A 22,292-nucleotide genomic window follows, 5' to 3' on the forward strand; every position below is an offset into this window, starting at 1 on the left:
TTTATAAAACAAAAAAGTGGGTGACACTTCAGAGTTGCTCAAGCAGTCTTTTCTACTGTTACTGGTGCAGGAGTGGACCTTACTGTGCTGATGACACACGGGCCTAATGCAATATTGCATCTGCAGGATCGTATACAGCCTGTGGAAATGGGCCCGTTTGTCGGAATATGGGAAGTACTTGCATCATAATTTGGTATATTGCACAGACTCCTCTGTACAGTGTGTGGTATCTGGCCAACATTTGGGCCCGTTTCCACCGGCTGCACGCAATCATGTGCTTGCGGCCTAAGGGTGATACCACACATTGCTTTTTTGGACCATTTTAAAGCATGCATTTTCAGTCCATTTAAAGGAAACCTACCATTTGCTGTGATGCATTATGAACCAAACATACCATGAGAATGCTGTAGCTACACTGATGCAGGATCAGAGTTGAGTGGTTTGAGTGTGTAGGCAGCTGTGAGATTAAACAGATTAAAACCAGCCACACACATGGTAAACATTCAAAAACGCATGCTTAAATACGGTCCAAAAACGCGTTGTGTGGCAACATCTTTAAGGCATATCTGTCACAGGGTGGATACGTCATAGAATTTTCATGCAGAAAATTTCCAGTTTTTCAGCATAAATATACAAAAATCGCACCAAATCTGATCCAAAGGTTCTACATATGATCTCCTGAATAAAGCAGAATATTTCTGGTGTTGGAGAAGTGATCATGCTGCTTGTGTTGTGATAATATCCTGACATGAATTATGGGAATCTCCGGATTAATCTGATGCGCTTAGGTCACTCATCCCATAGGTCAGGGATTGTGCAGAGAACGAGATTTTATCAGTCTCGCCCTATAACATACCGCACATACCTGGTATTATCCCTCTCGTAATAATCCTTCTTTATATAGAGATACTGATGGAATTCATACTTGCAGAGCACAATGTGTGTGTTTTTTTTTTCTTTTCATTGCACTAATGCGGAGGATTAACCTATTAAGAGCATCTGTTGTATATTTTTAGAATCAAAAAACCTGAGCCTGGATCCATGTTTTGCTTCTGATAAAACAAGATAGCTTATTTGTAATTAGGATGTCAATAATATTTTAAGTTTTCTTTGCAACCTTTCTTTTTTCTATTTCAGCGGAGAACACGGGAGAAGCTGATGAACGTCTTGTCCCTGTGTGGTCCTGACTCTGGTCTCCCCAAAAATCCATCAGTAAGTGCCCCCTGTTTACCTCTTCTCGATAATTATACTTTTGTTGCCCTTTTAACACTTCCCGTGGCTTCGGCTTCATAAACAGTTTTCTTCACCTGTTCATTGCGATGAGCCGACCCCACACAGAGAATGTGAGTGTTTCTCTTCCAATTTCTTCCCACAACAGGTGGTCTTCTCATCAAATGAAGATCTGGAAGTTGGAGATCAACAAACCAGCCTAATCTCCAGCACAGAGGAAGCAATTCAAGAGGAGGAAGTCGCTGTGGAGGACACCGGCAGTGAACAGCAGTTTGGTGTCTTCAAGGACTTTGACTTTTTGGATGTTGAACTGGAAGATGCTGAGGTGAGACCCCTGTGTCTAGTTCTTCACATCTGTCTATCATTTTTGTGAATATTGCTTTTTGTAAACACTAGAACAGATTTGGACAATAGTTTGGTCTAAAAAGAAAAGTAAGAGATAAATCTACCATTCACCATATTGTGGATGGAATTCAATGCCAGAATATGCTGGATATGTGAGCCCAGCTTTACGTGATTCAGATGCTTATATATAATCATGTGTCCATTGCTGACTTACTGTTAGCTCTCCCTGAAGATCTGACACTGTGCAAAATGTTGCGGTTACAGCTTTCCGAAGTTGTGAAAAGCTGAGGCCTGCAGTACATCATGTTAGAACTAAAAATCTCAGCCCGTTTATCAGCTGCATGTACGGCGAATTGTTGAACTGACAACTAAGTATTGACTATACAGAGCTCTAGCCTAGAGTTGGGTAGCTGGCATGTAAATCTGTGTAACCATACCCTTTGTTAGTAGCAGCAGCAGGATTGTTAAAAATGCATTTATATCCCAGGATTGTGGCTTGATTCGGAGCACTAAGGGAGTCTCCCGACACTGCTGTAATCTTTGATCTTTACATTCAAATTACATCTCAGACACTCCCCTCTGTTAGAATATTATAACTACAGCTACTACTCAAAACCGAGGGGAAGAGCTGTGTTCAGTGAAGAGATCTCACACACCATTGCTCCCCAGTGCTCAAAGTCCAGCTACAATCCCAGAATATAAAAACTTTTTCCACAGCTCAGCTGCTACAACACAAACAAATTTTTGGTTACACAGATCTGCAGGAACAATACCTAATAGCTTTTTATGGCCATAACTGCTGGTAGACTCTCTTTAATGTTATGCCTCTTGCCTTCTGTTCTGTATATACGGCTGTATTCTGGTTGTAAATACAGGACGTATTACAACAGTATAGCATCGAATTGCACCGTATCTGTATAAAATACAGTGGGCTGGCAGATGATGGATGGCTGACTATTGGCTAGCTGACAAAATGCACCTCCTGCTGGTTCTGGATACTGCACATATATACGCCAGCATACGGTGCACAGCCGTATGCAGCACATACATATTTAGCGTGGAAAAAAAAGGACACACTGTATATTTTTATATGGCTTACTTACTGTACGGTACAGCAGGGTGGACAATACGGCCATGTACATGGATGGCCGTAAAATGATTTGGATTTGATTGTCAACCCTAATCTTGAGTGGTTCCAAGTGACAGGCTGCAAATATCAAAATGGCTCATTAGAGAAAGGTATAGGGCAGCAAACTGGTTAAAACCTGAGCTTCTTAAACATTCTATGTTTCCGTGTTTTTTAAATGTACGTGTGAGCACAAATTTTAGTTTTGATCCAGTCCTGGATCTCAGTCTTCCTTTAACCCTGATTTCTTTACAACTTGTCATATCTTAAGTCTCGTGTCTCATCTCTTTCACTCTTAATCGTCCATAGTATATGAAAACCTCTTCATTATGATCACGTCAACAATAAGAGGACTATTTCCCGGGGTGATATATTTTACTGGGTTTACAAGGACAAGCTATTTGCATATTAGAAGCCCCTGGCTGACGCAAGAGTTCTGCTTGCAGATAGAAAGTCCTTGCATCATATTTCAGTACAGCGCAAGGATTCCCGTCCTGTGTTGTGTGCAAGGGAATGGAACAACATACAGGACCATACGCGGGCTGCACACGTATGCCGCAGCCGACCTAATTATGTATAATGTTTCTAGTTAAAAGAGAGAAACCTATAATTCACTTTTAGATCTCCCGCTGTTCCATTACCGGCTACTTTGTAGAGTGATACATCATTGCTGTGGCCTAATAACAATTATTCCACCCTGTCTGCTTTTTCCCAATTTTTTAATGATGTCAGACATTCTCTACCATCATTTAATGGCATCCAGTAGAGCATGTCACAAGTTTACTATAGACCATTTATACCAGTGATGGTGAACCTTTTGGAGATAGAGTGCCCAAATTTCAACCAAAACCCACTTATATGTCGCAAAGTGCCAACATGACAATTTAAGCAGTAATATTTTGACCCCTGCTCTATCACAGGTCTCCATCGTATTGGCGTTCTGAGTTCACCAAAATAATAGAAATATGATGGAGAAATTTGGATTGTAGCTTCCCTCCATTGTCCCCTGAAAAGGAAGAATACGGGTTCCCAGTGCAGGAGCTCCAAAAATTATTTCTCTCTATCCACACCTTCTAGTTCCTCCTGTAGCCCTGGCAGCAAAGGATGTTGCTTTAAATGGTGCTGAGAATGGCACATCCTGGGCTGTATTGGACCACAGGAGGAAACCTCGAGTCCTGTCTGGCAAACTATGTCCTGGGGTGATAGCCTGGGTGCCCACAGAAAGGGCTCTGAGTGCCACCTCTGGCACCCGTGCCATAGGTTCGCCATCACTGATATATATTGTTACTGCAGTGTAATATTCAATCCGCCTTTGTGACATAGCCCATATCTATACCACACTGTCCTTTTATGTCCTCTACTAATGTACCTGCGATATAACTGTGTGTTTTTTCCTGCCTCTGTGTTTGTCCTTGTTACTTATGATTATTTGTGTTTTCCTTCTTGCTAACCAGGAGCTGCAGGTAAGTTGCAGCCTGGTGGAGTGGCTTGTTTCTCCTCTGACCCCCTGTGCTGTGATGTATAGTGGCTGTTATCTGTTCCATGTATCCAGTGACGCGATCCTCTGTATTTGTATGAACTTGTGATATCCAGAGTAGGGACCTACTAGTTTTTGGTAACTTTTATTATCTTTCCCCATTCAGGGCGAAAGCGTTGACAACTTCAACTGGGGAGTCCGTAGACGTTCGCTGGATAGTATTGACAAAGGTGACACCCCATCTCTACAAGAATGTGAGCACTCGGGGAGCACCCCCAGCCTAAATCTAACCAACCAAGAAGACACTGATGAGTCTTCAGAGGAAGAAGCACTGACTGTCAGCCAGATCTTGTCTCATTCTAACATGGTATGGTGTTTTACATGAAATTAATCTGACCAATATGTGGTTTTTTTCTTGCCCAAGTTCTCCATATAGTCGTATAATAACTTAACCCCTTCACGACTGTCATACGGTTATATACATCATGACAGTCAGGAACTTCAAACGGCTCCTGGCACCTAGAAACACAATTCTGGTGTCATATTAAAGAGGAGAATGAATTCCCTTAATATGATAGCTGGGTTGTGTATGGATGCGTCATAGAACCAGAGATGTTGTAGTGAAAAAAAAATCCTTTTTGTATACAGCTTTCTATTTACGAGATTTCCGACTGTAACTTTCAGATATCTCCTGTTCCGTGAAGCATCCATGCATAATCCATATGGTAATAGTTTAATATGACACCAGGTGCCAGGGTTCCTGAGTTATAGGCATTTGTGCCCCCCTCCAGCAGGTCAATAGAAGGCAGAATGTAAATGGAGCTGCAGGATAGAATTGGCTTACAGTTTGCAGAATAGAAGAAGTACATGGACTCTCGACATTTGTAGCTGATATTTGGGAAAGGTTGATGGAATGATGCTGTACTACATATTTATGACATATTTTGGTAAAAGTTTATTTAGTTTTACTACAATTAAATGAAAATTTTAATCAGAAAAATTACATAAAAGCACATTTATTTCGCATTTTGTAGTTATTGATTGGCTAATTTTTTTTAAAAAAAAATATGAATATTAATATAACTATCCTATCATGTTACAGTGTCATGATAAAAAAACAAAAACAAAGCAGAAATTCTTTTGTAATGTAAAACTTTTCCAAAGATATTGTCAGATATAAAATTCAGTCCATTCAGACTCCCACTTGATTCTGTAATACTTAGTTCTTGTTCAGGCTTGTGGTTCTGTCAGCAACAGGAAAAAATGGGAACTTTAACTGCCTGTAGCTCAAAGAACCACAAATCTGGTGCAATTTGAAAGATGAGATTCTTATTTGTAATATGAAACCATGTTTCTAGGTGCTACAGAACAGACAATAGAGAGAATAGACAATTCTAGAAATGACATTTCATAACACACCCGAGGGGATAAATGGGGTAAAATGGCATGGTCACATGGCATGAATATTGATGATTCACTTTATTTGTTTTTTTGTAGCTTCAGAATGACTCTGCAGTGGAGGACAGCATGGCCGACCATGTGGACCACTTCCTCCAGTCTCAAGACTCAATTAGTAGTGCTCTGACAGAGGAAGTGTTACAAACCAGATCTGAGACCCCAAGTGTGGAGGTGACCCCTCCTGATAGCGCTAACAGTCAGCTGCCTGAGGTGGGGAGAAATCTGGGCTGGTGCATGGCTGATTTGGGATCTTTTTAATTCTGTCTTTTAGATTCATGTTTTGATTTCAATGCAAATGTCCTTCTCATCAGATTGTGATTTTTTTTTTCTGTTACCCTTTTCATATTTCTAACCTTTTTGGGGCCCTTACCCTCAGTATTATGTATACAAATAGCACATGCCCCAAAGGTTACAAATATTTATTCATTGTATTCTGTTACCGTTTTGGGTGAAGGGGGTCATTTATTCCACAATTGTGGGCCATGGTTCATATGATTCTAGAACACTGTGTTTTCCTTTTGGTGATGCTTTGTAGTTGATTGGCTTTCAGTCTGTGTGATTGGGCAGTAATTGGGGTTAGGACCTCAGGCCAGCTCTGTTAGTGATGGATATCAATGGTGAGCACTTAGAAACCAGACTCTGGATCTCACTGTTAAATGGCCTGTATGGAAGATGGCAGCTAATGGGCGAGCGACTATTTGTAAGTATCACTGTTTCACTTGTGTAAGGTCTTTTGTTAATCACCTAAGGAGTATAGAAACTATTGATGAACCATATTGTAATCTATTTCACTTCTGCTGTTAGCCTATTGATCTAGAGATAGGGTCTGTCTAACTGTATCAAATCACTGGGGCATCAATCATCATCATTATCTCCTCTCTGCATGATCCTACTCCGCCCTCCTCCTGCCCCCTCTCCTCCTCCTGATTGCCCCCTCTACCCCCCCTCCCTCTACCCCACCTCCCCCCCTCCCTCTACCCCCCTCCCTCCTCCTGCCCAACCCCCTCCCTCCCCTGTCCCCCACTTTCCTTCCTCCAGGCCCCTCCCTCCTCCTCTCTCATGTAGTGGTTAGCCGGGGATGGGACGAAGAGGGCGAGAGGTAGCAGGGGGAGGAAAGAATGATGATGATGGGGCCAGTGGAGACTCTAATGCCCCCGTGACTCCAGTTTGCTGGAAGGTAGCCTGGTATAGTTTTAACAGCTTTTAAAAGTGATTGGAACAATTAATGTTAATTATAAAAGCAGATAGGGAAACAGTATTAAAAAGGCTACAGGAACCTGTCATTAGGTGAAAATGTGTGTCCTGCTGGCAGGTTCCTTTTAATAGTTTTCTTCGTCTCCTACACAAATTGACATCCACATTTTTCCTTGATACTTAATAACTAATGAGCCATATGAAGAGTCTTGATGAAAATTTCCCAGTGTTTTGTGTTTGCAGCTCCTAAAAAGATGTGTCTCCATGGCAACAAACTACAAACAAACTTTGTGCTACCTGATCCTGTACTCATGGGTCAATACTGCCCAGAAGCTGTTAACACAAAATTGTATAACACACTATAGGTTTTGTAAATCTTCAGCATGCATTAATGTAGTATATGTGAAACGGGTTTTGCATGGTTTTGAGGTGGGCCTGGTACTGATGGACCCCTTCGAATGAATGAAAGGCCCTACAAATGTACTCATATTACTATTTACATAATAGTTGCTATTTAGACTAGGATCAAAGAAATTTATTATACCTGAATATTTTTCCTTTCAAACCTCCATGTACATCCTCTGATGTGACTACCTGGATGAATGCAGCTTTCAGTACAAATACAAGGATCTATTGTTCTTCTCTTTCAACACCTTGGCGTTGAGTGATGAGATCTTACTACCCGGGTCTCTGACCATTTAAGGATGTTGAGGTGTGCACATAGTCTCATACTTGTGTCCAATACCACAACTCCATTCATAATAAGAAGTAGGTAACCTCCGCAGTGATCCAGCTCGGAGGATCTTATGATCATACTGATATCCCAGCCTTCTGGGAATATTTTTATAATGATAGGGAGATCCCATTCTTCAAGACTTTCCAAATCATTGTGTGGGCTGGTAGGGTTACAGGTAAGTCATTATTGTATTTTTGTTTAAGAACTGTCCCATACTAAATAACGCTTAAGGGATTTTTTCACTTGATGTGCTGCACCTGTTGCCTCCCTTAAACATTTACAGTGGTGTGTGTGCACAGTGGTGTGTGTACTGTGGTGTGTGTGTGTGTGTACTGTGGTGTGTGTGTGTGTGTACTGTGGTGTGTGTGTGTGTGTGTACTGTGGTGTGTGTGTACTGTGGTGTGTGTGTACTGTGGTGTGTGTGTACTGTGGTGTGTGTGTACTGTGGTGTGTGTGTACTGTGGTGTGTGTGTACTGTGGTGTGTGTGTGTGTGTGTGTGTACTGTGGTGTGTGTGTGTGTGTGTACTGTGGTATGTGTGTGTGTGTACTGTGGTATGTGTGTGTGTGTACTGTGGTGTGTGTGTGTGTGTACTGTGGTATGTGTGTGTGTGTGTGTACTGTGGTATGTGTGTGTGTGTGTGTACTGTGGTATGTGTGTGTGTGTGTGTACTGTGGTATGTGTGTGTGTGTGTGTGTACTGTGGTATGTGTGTGTGTACTGTGGTATGTGTGTGTACTGTGGTATGTGTGTGTGTGTGTGTACTGTGGTGTGTGTGTGTGTACTGTGGTATGTGTGTGTGTGTGTGTACTGTGGTATGTGTGTGTGTGTGTGTACTGTGGTATGTGTGTGTGTGTGTGTACTGTGGTATGTATGTGTGTGTGTGTACTGTGGTATGTGTGTGTGTGTGTGTACTGTGGTATGTATGTGTGTGTGTGTGTGTGTACTGTGGTATGTATGTGTGTGTGTGTGTGTGTGTGTACTGTGGTATGTATGTGTGTGTGTGTGTGTGTGTGTACTGTGGTATGTATGTGTGTGTGTACTGTGGTATGTATGTGTGTGTGTACTGTGGTATGTGTGTGTGTGTGTACTGTGGTATGTGTGTGTACTGTGGTATGTGTGTGTACTGTGGTGTGTGTGTGTGTGTGTGTGTGTGTACTGTGGTGTGTGTGTGTGTGTGTACTGTGGTGTGTGTGTGTACTGTGGTGTGTGTGTGTGTACTGTGGTATGTGTGTGTGTGTGTGTGTACTGTGGTATGTATGTGTGTGTGTACTGTGGTATGTGTGTGTGTGTGTGTGTACTGTGGTATGTGTGTGTGTGTGTGTGTGTACTGTGGTATGTGTGTGTGTGTGTGTGTGTGTGTACTGTGGTATGTATGTGTGTGTGTGTGTGTGTACTGTGGTATGTATGTGTGTGTGTGTGTGTACTGTGGTGTGTGTGTGTGTGTACTGTGGTATGTGTGTGTGTGTACTGTGGTATGTGTGTGTGTGTACTGTGGTATGTGTGTGTGTGTACTGTGGTATGTGTGTGTGTGTGTGTACTGTGGTATGTGTGTGTGTGTGTGTACTGTGGTATGTGTGTGTGTGTGTGTGTGTACTGTGGTATGTGTGTGTGTGTGTGTGTGTACTGTGGTATGTGTGTGTGTGTGTGTGTGTACTGTGGTATGTGTGTGTGTGTGTGTGTGTACTGTGGTATGTGTGTGTGTGTGTGTGTGTGTACTGTGGTATGTGTGTGTGTGTGTACTGTGGTATGTGTGTGTGTGTGTGTGTGTACTGTGGTGTGTGTGTGTGTGTGTGTGTGTACTGTGGTGTGTAAGTGTGTGTGTGTACTGTGGTGTGTGTGTGTGTACTGTGGTGTGTGTGTGTGTGTGTTCAGTGGTGTCAGGTCTGTCGGACGCCCATGTTGTGAAGCCCTATTGTGGTCACAATATTGTTCCATATATTGCTCTATGTGTTGATAAGTGAATGTTATTCGATTTATTCTACTTTTTCTAAGAATCATGATAATAATGGAGTCAGCTTGTATTTCTAGTACTGTACTGGTTCTAAAGTATATAGCTGTCTTGAGTTCACCTTGAGTAATTGTAGGACTGATTCTGTGCTGGTTGTTGTGATCATATTATGCACAGGCAGCATGTCTCCCAGTCATTCAGCATGTAGCCACCCTACACAGCCATCCTATTAATGGCCATGTGTAGTGTACGTATCTACATGTTGTTGATAAAACCTGTCTGATTTCAGGATGGCAGCCCAGCAGTGCGAGATGAGCAGTTAAGCACGGCTAGTGAAGACACCGGCTCATACGTGGCACAGGACCAGCACGAAGTACTGATTTGTCAAGAGCCCCTAGAAGTGGAAGAATCATGCGATGTAGCGGAGCCCAGCGCTCCCGACAGCCCCCCCGATTCTGTCTGTGAAGATGATGTCACGCTGGCTTTAAAAGAGCTTGATGAGCGATGTGAGGAGGAAGAAGCGGATTTTTCTTATTTATCAAGGTTAGCTTAGTACTTATGTCCAGTATTCTGTAGTAATAGCTTCCAGTCTAATGGTCGATAAGTCTGGTTACACGCAGAGATTTCTTTCATGATCACAAAAGCAGCCAAAATCTATCAAAGTTATGTTTGTAGGAAGCAAGTCTAACCCAACAGAAAGCTTCAAAAATGAAGAGGTCTTAGCAGTCAGAGGTGCCTACACTCTGCTCGACAGTCACCTGTTAGTGCTGACAGTTTTAGCACTTTTTATTATTAATTATTGATAGAGCAGCATGATTCCCATGGTTCTGTAGATTTCACAAGATGTTCACATACATTACATTAAAGGGGTTTTCCCACAAAGACAAGATTCTTAAATATAATTCCACCCTGGTGTATACAATTTTGGTTGCCTCCGGGATGTGACCGTTAATCTTATATGGTTGGGCTTGGCAGATTCTTCTCCTGTCTGCATTCTGCCCCCACCCCTTCATTACAAGACAAAATCACACACAGACAATGCAATCAGTGTGCAAAGACTTACAAACTACAGGTATGATCTTTATAGCAGTATAGCAGGGGATAGAGGTATATAGCAGAGCTACCTGTGTTAGATGTAGATGAAATGTAGTAGAGCTAGAGTGTGTCATTGTGTTTTATATCCATCTCATGGATCTCATCATCTCTGATCTGTCTCATCTCTCTTTTTCTATGTGTTAGATACTATTAAGGTTCAGAACCTAAATAAAAGTGTAGATAAACCTGGACCCTGATACTTTAAGCACATTGTCAGCTCACAGCATCTAATAGCACAGAGGGATCATGAAGTGTCTGCTTAGAGCAGTGATGGCAAACCTTTTAGAGACTGAGTGCCCAAACTACGACAAAGACCCGCTTATTTATCGCAAAGTGCCAACACAGAAATTTAATTTGTGATTTATACTCCCTTCTCCTTCACAGTTTTCATTGATACAAGCACCTGAGGACACCAATAAAGCAGAAAATAGTCCCAGGTACAGCTGTCACTTTAAAATAACTCTGTGCACAGCAAGTCCTGGGCTGTCTGGGACTGCAGGAAGATACCTGGAGTCATCTCTGGTGATGGCCTGAGTGCCCACAGAAAGGGCTCCGAGTGCCACCTCTGGCACCAGTGCCATAGGTTAGCCATCACTGGCTTAGAGAGTCCCCGCCTACACTGACCATTGTGGAGTGATAGGAGCTAAAACAGCAATAAAACTGTGTAAAATTATAAAAAATCCCATTTAAAATCATGTTTAAAAATCACTTGGGGATACAAATTTGAGAACTTTCTTTCATAGGCAAACCCCATTAAAATAAGAACAGATTGAAGTAGTAAAGATAGAAAACTACACTGAACAAGTACAAGTGAAAGGAGGAACTTCCATGGAGATAACAATCTATTTAGAAGGGCAGGGAGCACAGCAGGAGGTTATTACGTGTTGTAGGCTACTCTAAATACATAAGTCTTGGGTTATGTTTGAAGGTTTGTAACCTAGTGGACTATCTGACACATTTTGGTAGAGATTTCCAGTATGGGGAGAAATCCTGGAGACGGTTGTGATGAGAACGGATGGTAATAGTGAACCAGAACATATTGTCAGTATGGGAGAGGATGTCTGGGATGGTATTGGTTCACATGTTCAGAGATATATGGAGGGGACAGGTTGTGTATAGCTTTTTAGTTCATGGTTAATATTTTAAACTGAATTCACCATGAAATAGGTAACCAGTGCAGAGGAGAAGCGAGGAGACAGAGGGATTAGCCGGGCGGCACAGTTGAGGATAGCTTGGAGGGGCGTTCAGAAATTAGCTGGGAGACCACAGAGAAGAATATTGCAGTAGTCCCAGCGGGAGATGATGAGGGCATGGACTAGCAATTTTATAGACTCCACGTTGAAGAAGGATTTAATTTAAGAAATGTTCTTGAGGTGAAAGCTGCTGATTGTAGTAAGGGCCTGGATGTGGTGCTTAAAGGATAAGGCACAGTCAAACATTTCTCCAAGTTTGAGACCGGGCAGCCATTAACTGAGGTCTGGTTTGTTCATGTTAATTTTAGAAAGTGGTAAGAAGATAGCAAATGTGGTACCAATATACAAAAAAGGATCAAATAGCGTTCCTGGAAACTACAGGCCCGTGAGTCTAACTTCTGTGGTGGGGGAAATATTTGAGGGGTTTGTTAGAGATGCTATCCTCGAGTATCTCACTGTGCACAACCTTAGAAACCAGCGTTAGCATGGATTTATGAGAGATCGGTCCTGTCAGACTAATCTGATTGGTTTCTACGAGGAGGTAAGTTCAAGACTGGATCTGGGGGACGCTGTGGATGTTGTATATCTGGACTTTTTAAAGGAATTTGACACCGTGCCACATAAAAGGTTGGTATATAAAATGAGACTGCTGGGAATAGGAGAAAATCTGTGTATTTGGGTAAGTAATTGGCTTAGTGATAGAAAACAGAGGGTGGTCATTAATGGCACATTCTCAGATTGGGTTGATGTTACCAGTGGAGTGCCACAGGGGTCAGTATTGGGGCCACTTCTTTTTAATATTTTTATTAATGACCTTGTAGTGGGTTTACACAGTCAAGTTTCAATATTTACAGATGATATTAAGTTGTGTAAAGTAATAAATACTGAGGTCGATAGTTTAGCATTACAGAGGGATTTGTGGAAGCTTGAGGAGTGGGCCGAGAAATGGTTGATGAGGTTTAATGTAGATAAATGTAAAGTTTTGCACTTGGGCCATGGAAACAAAAAGTATAATTATGTTCTAAACGCTCAATTACTTGGTAAAACTGGAGCTGAAAAGGACTTGGGGGTATTGGTAGATGGTAAACTTAGTTTTAGTGACCAGAGCCAGGCGGCTGCTGCTAAAGCAAATAAAATTATGGGATGTATCAAGAGAGGAATAGATTCTCATGATAAAGACATAGTTTTGCCCTTATACAAATCGCTGGTCAGACCACACATGGAATATTGTGTACAGTTTTGGGCACCAGTGTATAAAAAGGATATAGTAGAGCTGAAACGGGTGCAGAGGAGAGCAACCAGGATTATTAGGGGAATGGGGGAACTAGAATACACTGACAGATTACAAAATTTGGGATTATTCAGTTTAGAAAAAAGACGACTGAGGGGAGACTTCATTAGAATGTGCAAATACCTGAACGGACAGTACAAGGATCTCTCCAAAGATCTTTTTATACCTCGGCCTGTGACCAGGACAAGGGGGCATCCTCTACGCCTAGAGGAGAGGCGATTTTACCATCACCATAGACAAAGGTTCTTTACTGTACGAGCAGTGAGACTATGGAACTCTCTGCCGCAGGAGGTTGTTATGGCGGACTCTATGTACATGTTCAAGAGAGGCCTGGATGCCTTTCTGGAGAGAGAAAATATCACGGGTTATGGGGATAAAACATTTATTTAATTCTTAAAGGTTGGACTTGATGGACTTGCGTCTTTTTCCATCCTTATATACTATGATAAGATATGGCTGATATCTGCAGATATAAACTCATATCCACACATTGCTAGGAGGAATTATAGAGGAAAGGTCCGAGAGATAAAAAAAAAAACAAAAAACAAGTTTTTAATACAATTATTTAGAAAAAGGTGTCTGGTCCTATTAAAGTATTATCAATCCTATTTCCATAGGATCCGCCGATTACCAAATGAAATAGGAACCACCTGACCATGTCTCCGTGCCCCCTGCGTTGCTAGATCCTCTGTCTCTGCAGAGTATTACAGTACATTTTGTGTTTTAATGTTGTGGATCTCTCCTTACAGATGTGGATGAACCAGGGTTAAAATCTTGAGTCCAGTCATGCATGCATTATAAAGGCTACAGATAGAAGTACACGTTGTCTTCTTTCTAGCTGATCTACATACCCGATACTTAGCTGTCTGCTTTATATTAAACAGATGCTGCTGGTAGCAGGTTAAAGGATTCCTGCTGTAAATTGTTGAGGGCCTTGATTCATCCGTCTGCTGAACAAGTGCATCACGTGTGAGGTCTTTTGGCAGGAAACGCACTATACAGGATCATTAAATTGATCGCCCTAGAAATGAACGCTCTTTAGGCCTTTTCTCCCCTACCCTATACACAGATATTACTTTAGATAATTAAAAAAGTGCGTCTGCTGCAGCCACCCTTGGCCGATCTCCAGCAAGTCATTGTGTATTCTGCCTGCATGTCCTCAAGATCAGCCTCCCAACAAGATAGCATGTAGATGGCAGCTAGCAGCGTGATGTCTCACTTCCTCTATGGAGATGTCGTCTTCCTTTTTGATAAGCAAGAAGGCATTGAAATTTATCTACTCGGCCTGTGTTGTGAGGCTCTTTGGGGATCTGAGTCTGTAAGTAATAGATAGGGATGAGCCTTGGCCGTACGAGACGTTATTTCTGGGTGTACTCCAGGAGAAGCTCTGCACGTGTAGTCACATCTAGTAGATTACAATGCTGATCATCTTACCCTGTGCTTTATTTGTAGCCAAGATGATGGGGAACCGGATGGCTATGCAGAAGTCCAGGCATCTCCTCCACCTTCCCCATTTCTCTCTGCTATACTTGCTGCTTTCCAGCCCGTGGCCTACGAGGATGAGGAAGAAGCCTGGCGCTGTCACGTCAATCAGATGTTGTCTGAGACAGATGGGTCGTGTGCTGTCTACACCTTTCATATCTTCTCTAGACTTTTTCAGGTTAGTCTACACTTTATTGTGTATTAAACAAAGTATTCTAAAAAAGGATGCTTATCACCTATCCACAGAATATCTACTCACTGAGACCTCACTATTGGGACCCCCATTGATCACTAGAATAAGGGTCCAAAAACTGTTATTCCTCCTCATTGCTTGGTTTCAATAGCACAATTGTCCAAAATGTGCAACTTTTTAGCATCAAATGTCGCCACTTACAGATAGAGGCACTAACTAATTTGGCAGCTAGTGTAAGGCCAAACTTCTAAATTACAACTTTTTTTAAAAATAAAGTTGTGAAAAAGTTGCAAAACCATTCCGGTCTCGCCTGGTGTATGAGTAGCCCATGCAACTTCGAGAGTCCCGAAGACAGTCTTAGAACAGTTATAGGTAGTATGCCTGATGATAAATACCCCCTATTTCCTATAGATGACTAATGGACTAGTAGAGGAGCAGAGGAGTGACGGGCAGTGTAGGAGCCCCCTACTAGTGAACAGTAGGTGGCCAGACTTTTGGGCATTTATCAAAGAAGTCAAGGTCTGAAATGATGCAATATTAAAGAGGTTTAGGTTGGAGAGCACAGTTACATGCAAGATAGAAGTCCTGGGGCTTTGTGTTTTGTGCACACCAAGCCTATCGAGGGGGACCACACATGCTTGTCTTCTCTTTCTGTAGAGCATTCAAAGAAAATTTGGGGACATAACAAACGATTCCATAAACTTCCTGGGAGAAAGCCTGCAGAGAATCGGCACCAAGTTCAAAAGTTCCTTGGAGGTGATGATGGCAAGTTCAGAGTGCCCGACAGTCTTTGTGGATGCGGAGACGGTAAGGGTGTTACACTACCGAGCACTAAATACATGGAGACATCTGATTTGTCTACATTTGTTCTTATATTTTAGTGTAGAGGCAAGAACTTCTACCATGTAACTGATTATTATTGTACCTGTAAATTTTTGGAATGTGTCTAGTTTTTTCTTATTGGAATTATCCTGTTAGATCATTATTATTACAAATATGTGTTATGTGTCAACTTTTTCCCCATAGCTTATGTCCAGTGGCTTGTTGGAGACCCTGAAGTTCAGTGTGCTGGAACTGCAGGAACATCTGGACACGTATAACTCCAAGCGGGAGGCAGCAGAACAGGTACTGAATGTTAAGTTGCTTTTGCCTGATAGTGAAGTATATTTTTAACACTTTTTGGCAGCTATTTCTCCCAATCCACAGCCCAGAATACCCCCCTACCTCTACAACCTAGCCAGCTTTCTATGGTGGGGGGTGAGAAGGATTGGGCAAGTAGTATGATAACATGTTTGATCCTGTGCGGATAAGCTGGCTCCAGTACTCCCCTTTATGGACACATACAACAGATGGATGTGTATCGGCAGGTTGGGAGAAATAGTTATTGCCTAAACATATGTTGGACCATCGGTGATATAATGTATATGGACAACTTTGGTCTAGATCATATTTGCTTAGGCTTATAACTAAACACACTCCATCCTTGGATTTCACTTCTTCCTCCTATACGATGAGTCTCACATTCCTCTTTTTTATCTCGTGTCCCTGTAAGTATGACTGCTTATATGTCACCAAGGTACCAAACAGTGTCTGTACTGACACTGGCTGCTCATTTCCCTGTTTTCCTATTGTAGAACTGCATTGTGTTGCACACTGGTTATTCCGCATCGATGGCTGTCAGTAGAAAATAAGATTTATAGTGGACATTGGGTCCATGTCACTAATTGACTCTGGCACAGTATTCCTCTGAGAGCCCTTCCCCCCTCCCCCATAACACTAATGCAGATCGCTGTGGTTAATTCTCTGAGTAGCCTTTATTAAATTGAGCCGGCCAGGGATCCGCATTCTCCTTTCCTCATTGTTGCGGTACTTGAAGGTTGGCCAGAGGTTACAGTGATTACTACCAAGAGTCTATAAATAGCTGGGAATGAATGGTCGTAACTGGACTCTTATAAAGAGCCATCTCATCCTTCTGTACAACACACAATGCAGCACGTTATATATAGTGTCTTGTGTGCAGGTTGTGCCCTGTAATTGTGCATGTTTTACTGGTCCACTACGGTACAAGTCCATTTTATGTGAGCAACACGCTACACGCAGAATATATGCACAGATGACGCATCTGTATCTCCCGACACACTGGTTTTAGTAGGACCTGCATACTATCTAATACTTATATGTCTAGCAGTACTATCCCCTCCTCTCCCAACAGAGAACACATGCATGCCTGGCCTCAGTGTACATGGGGAGGCCAAAGGGAGTAGCTTTCAATTGAACACGCAAGATTTGCAATCCCAAGTGTTCTTTGTTTAAAGGGGTTCTCACAGAATGAAAAATCTGTTATACGTGTTTGGGAAGGGGGGTTGTAGGGAATCGGTGGTTGCTACAATTACAAAGAGCTTATACCAGGCCTCTGTTACCAGCCCTGACAACAGCTGCACACCTGTAACGGCATTAGTTTCAGTGTGTAGCAGGTGTTTGGCAGTGGTCGGGAGGTGGCACGGGATAACGGGAGCGCCGGCAGAGGCAAGTGTAAACTTTAGTATAGTATTGTTATTTTTACAGTCCCCCTCCCAGCCGTATATACCAGATTTTTCCTTACTGGACAACATCCTTAATGTGGTAGCTCTTCTTTATGTGATTATAAGTGCTGAGTACATGGCTGGGTGCAGGAGAGCGGAGAGGTGACCTGTTGCCACAAAAACCTCTATGGGGGCCGTGATCTGGCCTCAAATTTTGCTCCCAGATTGCAGCCCCTATAAGGGTCAAGTGCATATGGCCAAAGAGCTTAGGGTTTTTGGCATTCTACAATTTTTATGTAACAGTTCATTTTCTATGTTTCATTTTTTTCTTATATATATATAGTGGTTGGACAACTGCAAGAAAACCTTTAGTTCGGGAGACGGCCGTCACGTGCAAAACACAGAAGCCCAGGTAACTGCTACATACACACCATGCGTCCTGCCAGCACATGGTGCCTCGATGAGGCTCTTGTACAAGCTTGTAGCAGCACGAATTCACTGCGAGCGAAGATTTAATAAGTATTACAAGCTGATGGGATGTAATGTGATTACTCAGACATCGGAGTAACATGGTTACTGTAATGAACCCTTTAAATACTCTCCAAAGCTCTGCAGATCTGTGGGTGTCCTAGAATAATCAATGCAGTAACCTACGGCATAGTCTCCTGTAGTGGAGACTGGTATATTTACTTCCACCCGCCCATAACAAGTCCTAAGGAGTGTCTCCAGGGGCACAGCCAGCAGCGGCACGCTACATTAACACTACTAATGTGTGCCAGCTTCAGGCAAGGGAGAGCAATGATTCTTCCAGAAAACACATTTGCCACACTTTTTTAGTTCATACTTTCCATGGAGATTAGGCCTCCAGGATCACTGCTGAAGGTTTTCTGCCTCGTGTGAAGCATTAACGTTATTGATGTCATTCATGTCGGCTGATTTTATTATTTTTAGTTAATCAGATTCGCTACTTCTCTTGGAACAGCACATTTTACTGCATTTTATCTATTTAAAGAGATTAAAAAGTTTCCTGGTCATCACAGGTTGCGGCACATCACCCTCATTTGGCGTCACTTGTCAGTCAGTAAAGGCCTGACTGCCGGGACCACTACCCAATTCTAGTGATACGCCGTGGGGTTGTCCCATCAGTGTAACATTTCTTATCCTAAAGGTTATGATAAGCCACTCCGCCAATGATTGGTATAAAGGTGCTCCATTTACTTCTATGGGGCGGCACAAGATTCACAGGTGACTGGCTCTCCGGTTACGGATACGAATCAGGGCACCATTCAAGGAGGGGCTTTTACAGGATTTAGGCCCCCCAGCATTCTGTAAACTGTCCCTTATCTTGTGAGTATAAGTTAATTTCAAGGAAAGACACTTATGTTAGTGTCTATTAAAGTGGGTCTGCACCACTCCTCACTGACTTGATGCTAGACTTATAAAGCTGGTCTATTTTTATTACAATGTTGGTGACTAACAGGAGGAGAACAGCACCGAGTAATACTGTCTGTACTATGGAGAAGGGATCTACCATCATTTCCACTTCATGTTTCTCTCTGTCTCTTCCCGCATGTATAAAGCTCCATACATCACTATTGTATATTCTATCAGCTGTTCAAAACTTTTGATGATAGAATCGCCCTCTAAAGTGAATCGTCCAAAGTGAACAGCATACAGTTACGATACATTGAGCTCCTTGTTGTAGATGTAGCAGTAGATGGGTCATAGTCTATACCTAAAGTCTAGGGGTCAAACTCATTTTATGCAGGCCTGATCGACCTTGTGATTGCCTCAAAAAGGCCTAATTCTTATCAGTTAAACAAGCTGTTTAGTAGTTACAGGGGGCGTGGAAAGGTGAGTATCAGAAATACAAAAGGTAGACTACAGGGAGATGGACTGAATATGGCCCGCAGGCAGGGGCGTAACTTGAGGGGGTGAAGAGGTTGCGATCGCACCTGGGCCCAAGAGGTTTAGGGGGCCCTTATGGTGTCACTTTCCCATATGAGAAGACTATTACTATAAACCATACATTATAGTCGGGGGCCTGTTGGGGGCCTGGCACAGACTTTGCACTGGGGCCCATCAGCTTCTAGTTACGCCACTGCCCGCAGGCTTTGTGTTGGACACCCCTAGACTGATGAAATGCTCTTCTGCATTAACTTCTATTTAGGGATATTACATTACATACAACAAATATATCATCACATGAGCCCAGCTTAGCTCTTACCACTTTGTCTGCAGAATATTGTCTCATTCCTATATCAACCTGAAAAATTTGGAATCCAGCAGGATAAGTTAAGCAAACTACACACAGAATTATAACTTCCGTGCATTAATACAGGTGCAAAATGATGTTCTAAAGATGATCCTGTGCCTTAAGCCATTATGACTGTTTGCATGAGGTTTTACAGAACTTTGTCTATAACTAACTTTCCATCTTTTTCTTCCTTTGTGTTTTGTGACCTGCTCACCTTCTTGCTTAGCAAATGGAAGTTCTAGCAGTAAGTGATGGTTCTTGATTTCTTCAATACTAAACATGTCAGACCCAAAGCTGACTTTCACCTGTCTTGTCCATTTGTTGAGCTAGCAGTGTCCTGCCATTGTAAGATTACAGTGCGCTCTGGGTCTGCATAGTCTTTGTCCGTGAATTGTTGGCCGCATATTAATATCTTGTAGCACGTGTAGTGACTGAGCATCAAGGTTTCATTCCCTTTGCTTGTCTCTGAAATATAACATTTCTGACATATATCGTATTTTTCAGACTATAAGGCGCACAAAAAATCCCTTTGATTTTCTCAGAAATCAAAGGTGCGCCTTATAGTCCAGTGCGCCTTATATATGAACCGTACTTACAGACAACAGCTGCCTTGAACTGTGCACAGGTCTGCCACCTGCTGGTCATTCATCCTTATAATCCAGTGCGCCTTATATATGAACCTAGACATTTAAGCAGGCATTTATTGATGGTGCGCCTTATAATCTGGTGCGCCTTATAGTCCGAAAAATACTGCAAGTTCTGTAGAAACCCTTAAATTAGGCCATTTTGTATTTTTAGAGTGTTAGACAGTATGTAGTGAAACCGTCCATTGCTTATTACTGGATCAGCATCTCATTGGTTGTCCATGTAAACTGTTGAATTTATTCGGCTAGAATCTTATTCTAGTCAGGGTAAGGGGTGTGCCAAGTGCATCTAAAAGAAAAGCGTACTTGTCACTTTTTTTTAACTTTGCATCAACTTTTGTTTGTCTTATACAGTCTTGGTAGACTTTACATCTTTTGGCACACCCCCTTGGTCAAGCAACAAACAAAACGAGTGTGAGCAATGGCCCAACACCTCCATGCGTCAACCTCCTATTTCCCGCAAGTGTCCCCCCCTACATTGCCAGTATATGTGGTCTCACTAAGAGGGCAGCCATGTCCTGCTTTACTATTCTTATTTACAATGAGCCCTATGGTGATGTTTGGCTCACAAGTCAATCCTCTGCTCTGGATCTTGCTGGGGGTGGCCTATTCCAAATTTTGTGACCAACCTTGGCCCTGTCCATAGTGCAAAGTCTAAATCAGTGGCCATCACAAGTTCCATCGATTATGTCCTACTTTTTGTTATATTTGTGTAGCTGATTTGGTCACCGGTCCTTCTCTACAGCTGTGGCCCTGTCTGTTATATATTAGTCTCTGTGCAATCTCTTCCGGTTCTCATATACGCGTAGGATAGTAGTAGTGCATGGATTGCATTGTGTGATAAAACTACGAGCAGTTAGTAGATACTTTATATAAAACTCTCAGTTACATCCCTAGGATATGTCCCTGAATGTGACATTTGTGATGGATTTTTCTATTATTTCTAGCTTGCTACTTTCGTCATACAAAACCGAATCTACTGGGCTGCTTGTTCCCGAAGTAGCACGTGTGATTGCGTCTTCCATGTTTTCCATTTAACACAATCTTCGCCGCTGTGTAGTTAATAGAAGCCTGACCTTCCTTCCTTGTGCTAAACCAGTAACAACGTGTATATCGAGCGGTGTCATACGGTCACCTATACTGATGGCAAACACTCATTTCTTGCAGGAGCTGGAGCTTTGTCGGAGACTTTACAAGCTGCACTTCCAGCTTCTTCTGCTGTTCCAAGCCTACTGCAAGCTCATCAGTCAAGTGGACACCATTAAGAAGCAGACGGAGGTACAGTGTATAGCTGGATGAGATCAATACATTGTCAGCTTCATCCCCCACATGTGCCATCACTAGTCCTGCCATCTGCAATCCTCTTCTGTGATTGCTTCAAACACCCCCCAGAGCATCTTGGTGAAATGACCCTCTAGTCACAGCTCATGGTCTCCTTGTTCCCTCTCTACCAATTTATGACTTCTTCTGCCCTGTACTATATGAGGGGAACAGTATTAGAATTTATCAGGTTTGAATACATAAAGGAATTGCATAAAGATCTGTACTGTCAATTATAACATTAGACCTAACCAAATTCGGGGCAGCAGGAGGGTGTCTTTTGTGTAATTGGGATATGTTTGAAAAAATGTTTAATAAAAAAAAATTGATTTAAAAAAAAAAAAACACAACCAAGTGATGAAATAATAGGAGTTGTAATGAGGTGCCATGGTTTTCTTAGGTCATAAACATGTCAGATGAGCTATGCCAGCTGGAGACCTGCCTGAAAGAGGCGGAGGCCACGTCTAATATCGGCATAGAGGACTGCGACTTCTCCGAATTCTACCAGACAAGCACAGAGGTTGCTGTCCACTCTCTCATTGAAGCCCTACGAGGGAAGGAGTTTGTGTGTGCCATAGCACAAGTCAAGGCATTCAGGTAATGCGTGAAACCAGGGGTGATCACTTCATCAAAAAAAAAACAGTAAACATCTTAAATTGACCAATTACTTGTATCTCTAAATTATATATTTATTGGATAGGTGATAAACTCTGATCACTAGATCACAAGAACAGGGATCCCAAGCCCCAGGCGAAAAGCTGTGGTCCGTCTGTGCCAAAC

The 22,292-nt window shown here is 42.4% G+C and overlaps 1 protein-coding gene across 10 annotated transcripts in view; it reads left to right on the plus strand.

Annotated features, from left to right (window-relative positions):
* The window catches only part of FRYL (FRY like transcription coactivator), a 193,419-nt gene that overhangs the window by 168,401 nt on the left and 2,726 nt on the right, over positions 1–22,292 (plus strand). For 6 of the 10 annotated variants that reach the window (XM_072124585.1, XM_072124529.1, XM_072124555.1 and 3 more), the window contains 12 exons: positions 1,138–1,212; positions 1,379–1,555; positions 4,345–4,545; positions 5,676–5,846; positions 9,805–10,058; positions 14,547–14,754; positions 15,427–15,576; positions 15,796–15,894; positions 17,635–17,703; positions 19,775–19,792; positions 21,360–21,470; positions 21,913–22,109. In XM_072124585.1, the coding sequence (XP_071980686.1) occupies positions 1,138–1,212; positions 1,379–1,555; positions 4,345–4,545; positions 5,676–5,846; positions 9,805–10,058; positions 14,547–14,754; positions 15,427–15,576; positions 15,796–15,894; positions 17,635–17,703; positions 19,775–19,792; positions 21,360–21,470; positions 21,913–22,109 (1,730 nt within the window). The remainder of the gene's footprint in view (positions 1–1,137; positions 1,213–1,378; positions 1,556–4,344; positions 4,546–5,675; positions 5,847–9,804; positions 10,059–14,546; positions 14,755–15,426; positions 15,577–15,795; positions 15,895–17,634; positions 17,704–19,774; positions 19,793–21,359; positions 21,471–21,912; positions 22,110–22,292) is intronic. The other 4 variants (XM_072124546.1, XM_072124603.1, XM_072124611.1 and 1 more) reach the window with 2 other exon arrangements.

This window comes from Engystomops pustulosus, chromosome 1, assembly GCF_040894005.1.
Source record: "Engystomops pustulosus chromosome 1, aEngPut4.maternal, whole genome shotgun sequence".
NCBI lineage: Eukaryota > Metazoa > Chordata > Amphibia > Anura > Leptodactylidae > Engystomops > Engystomops pustulosus.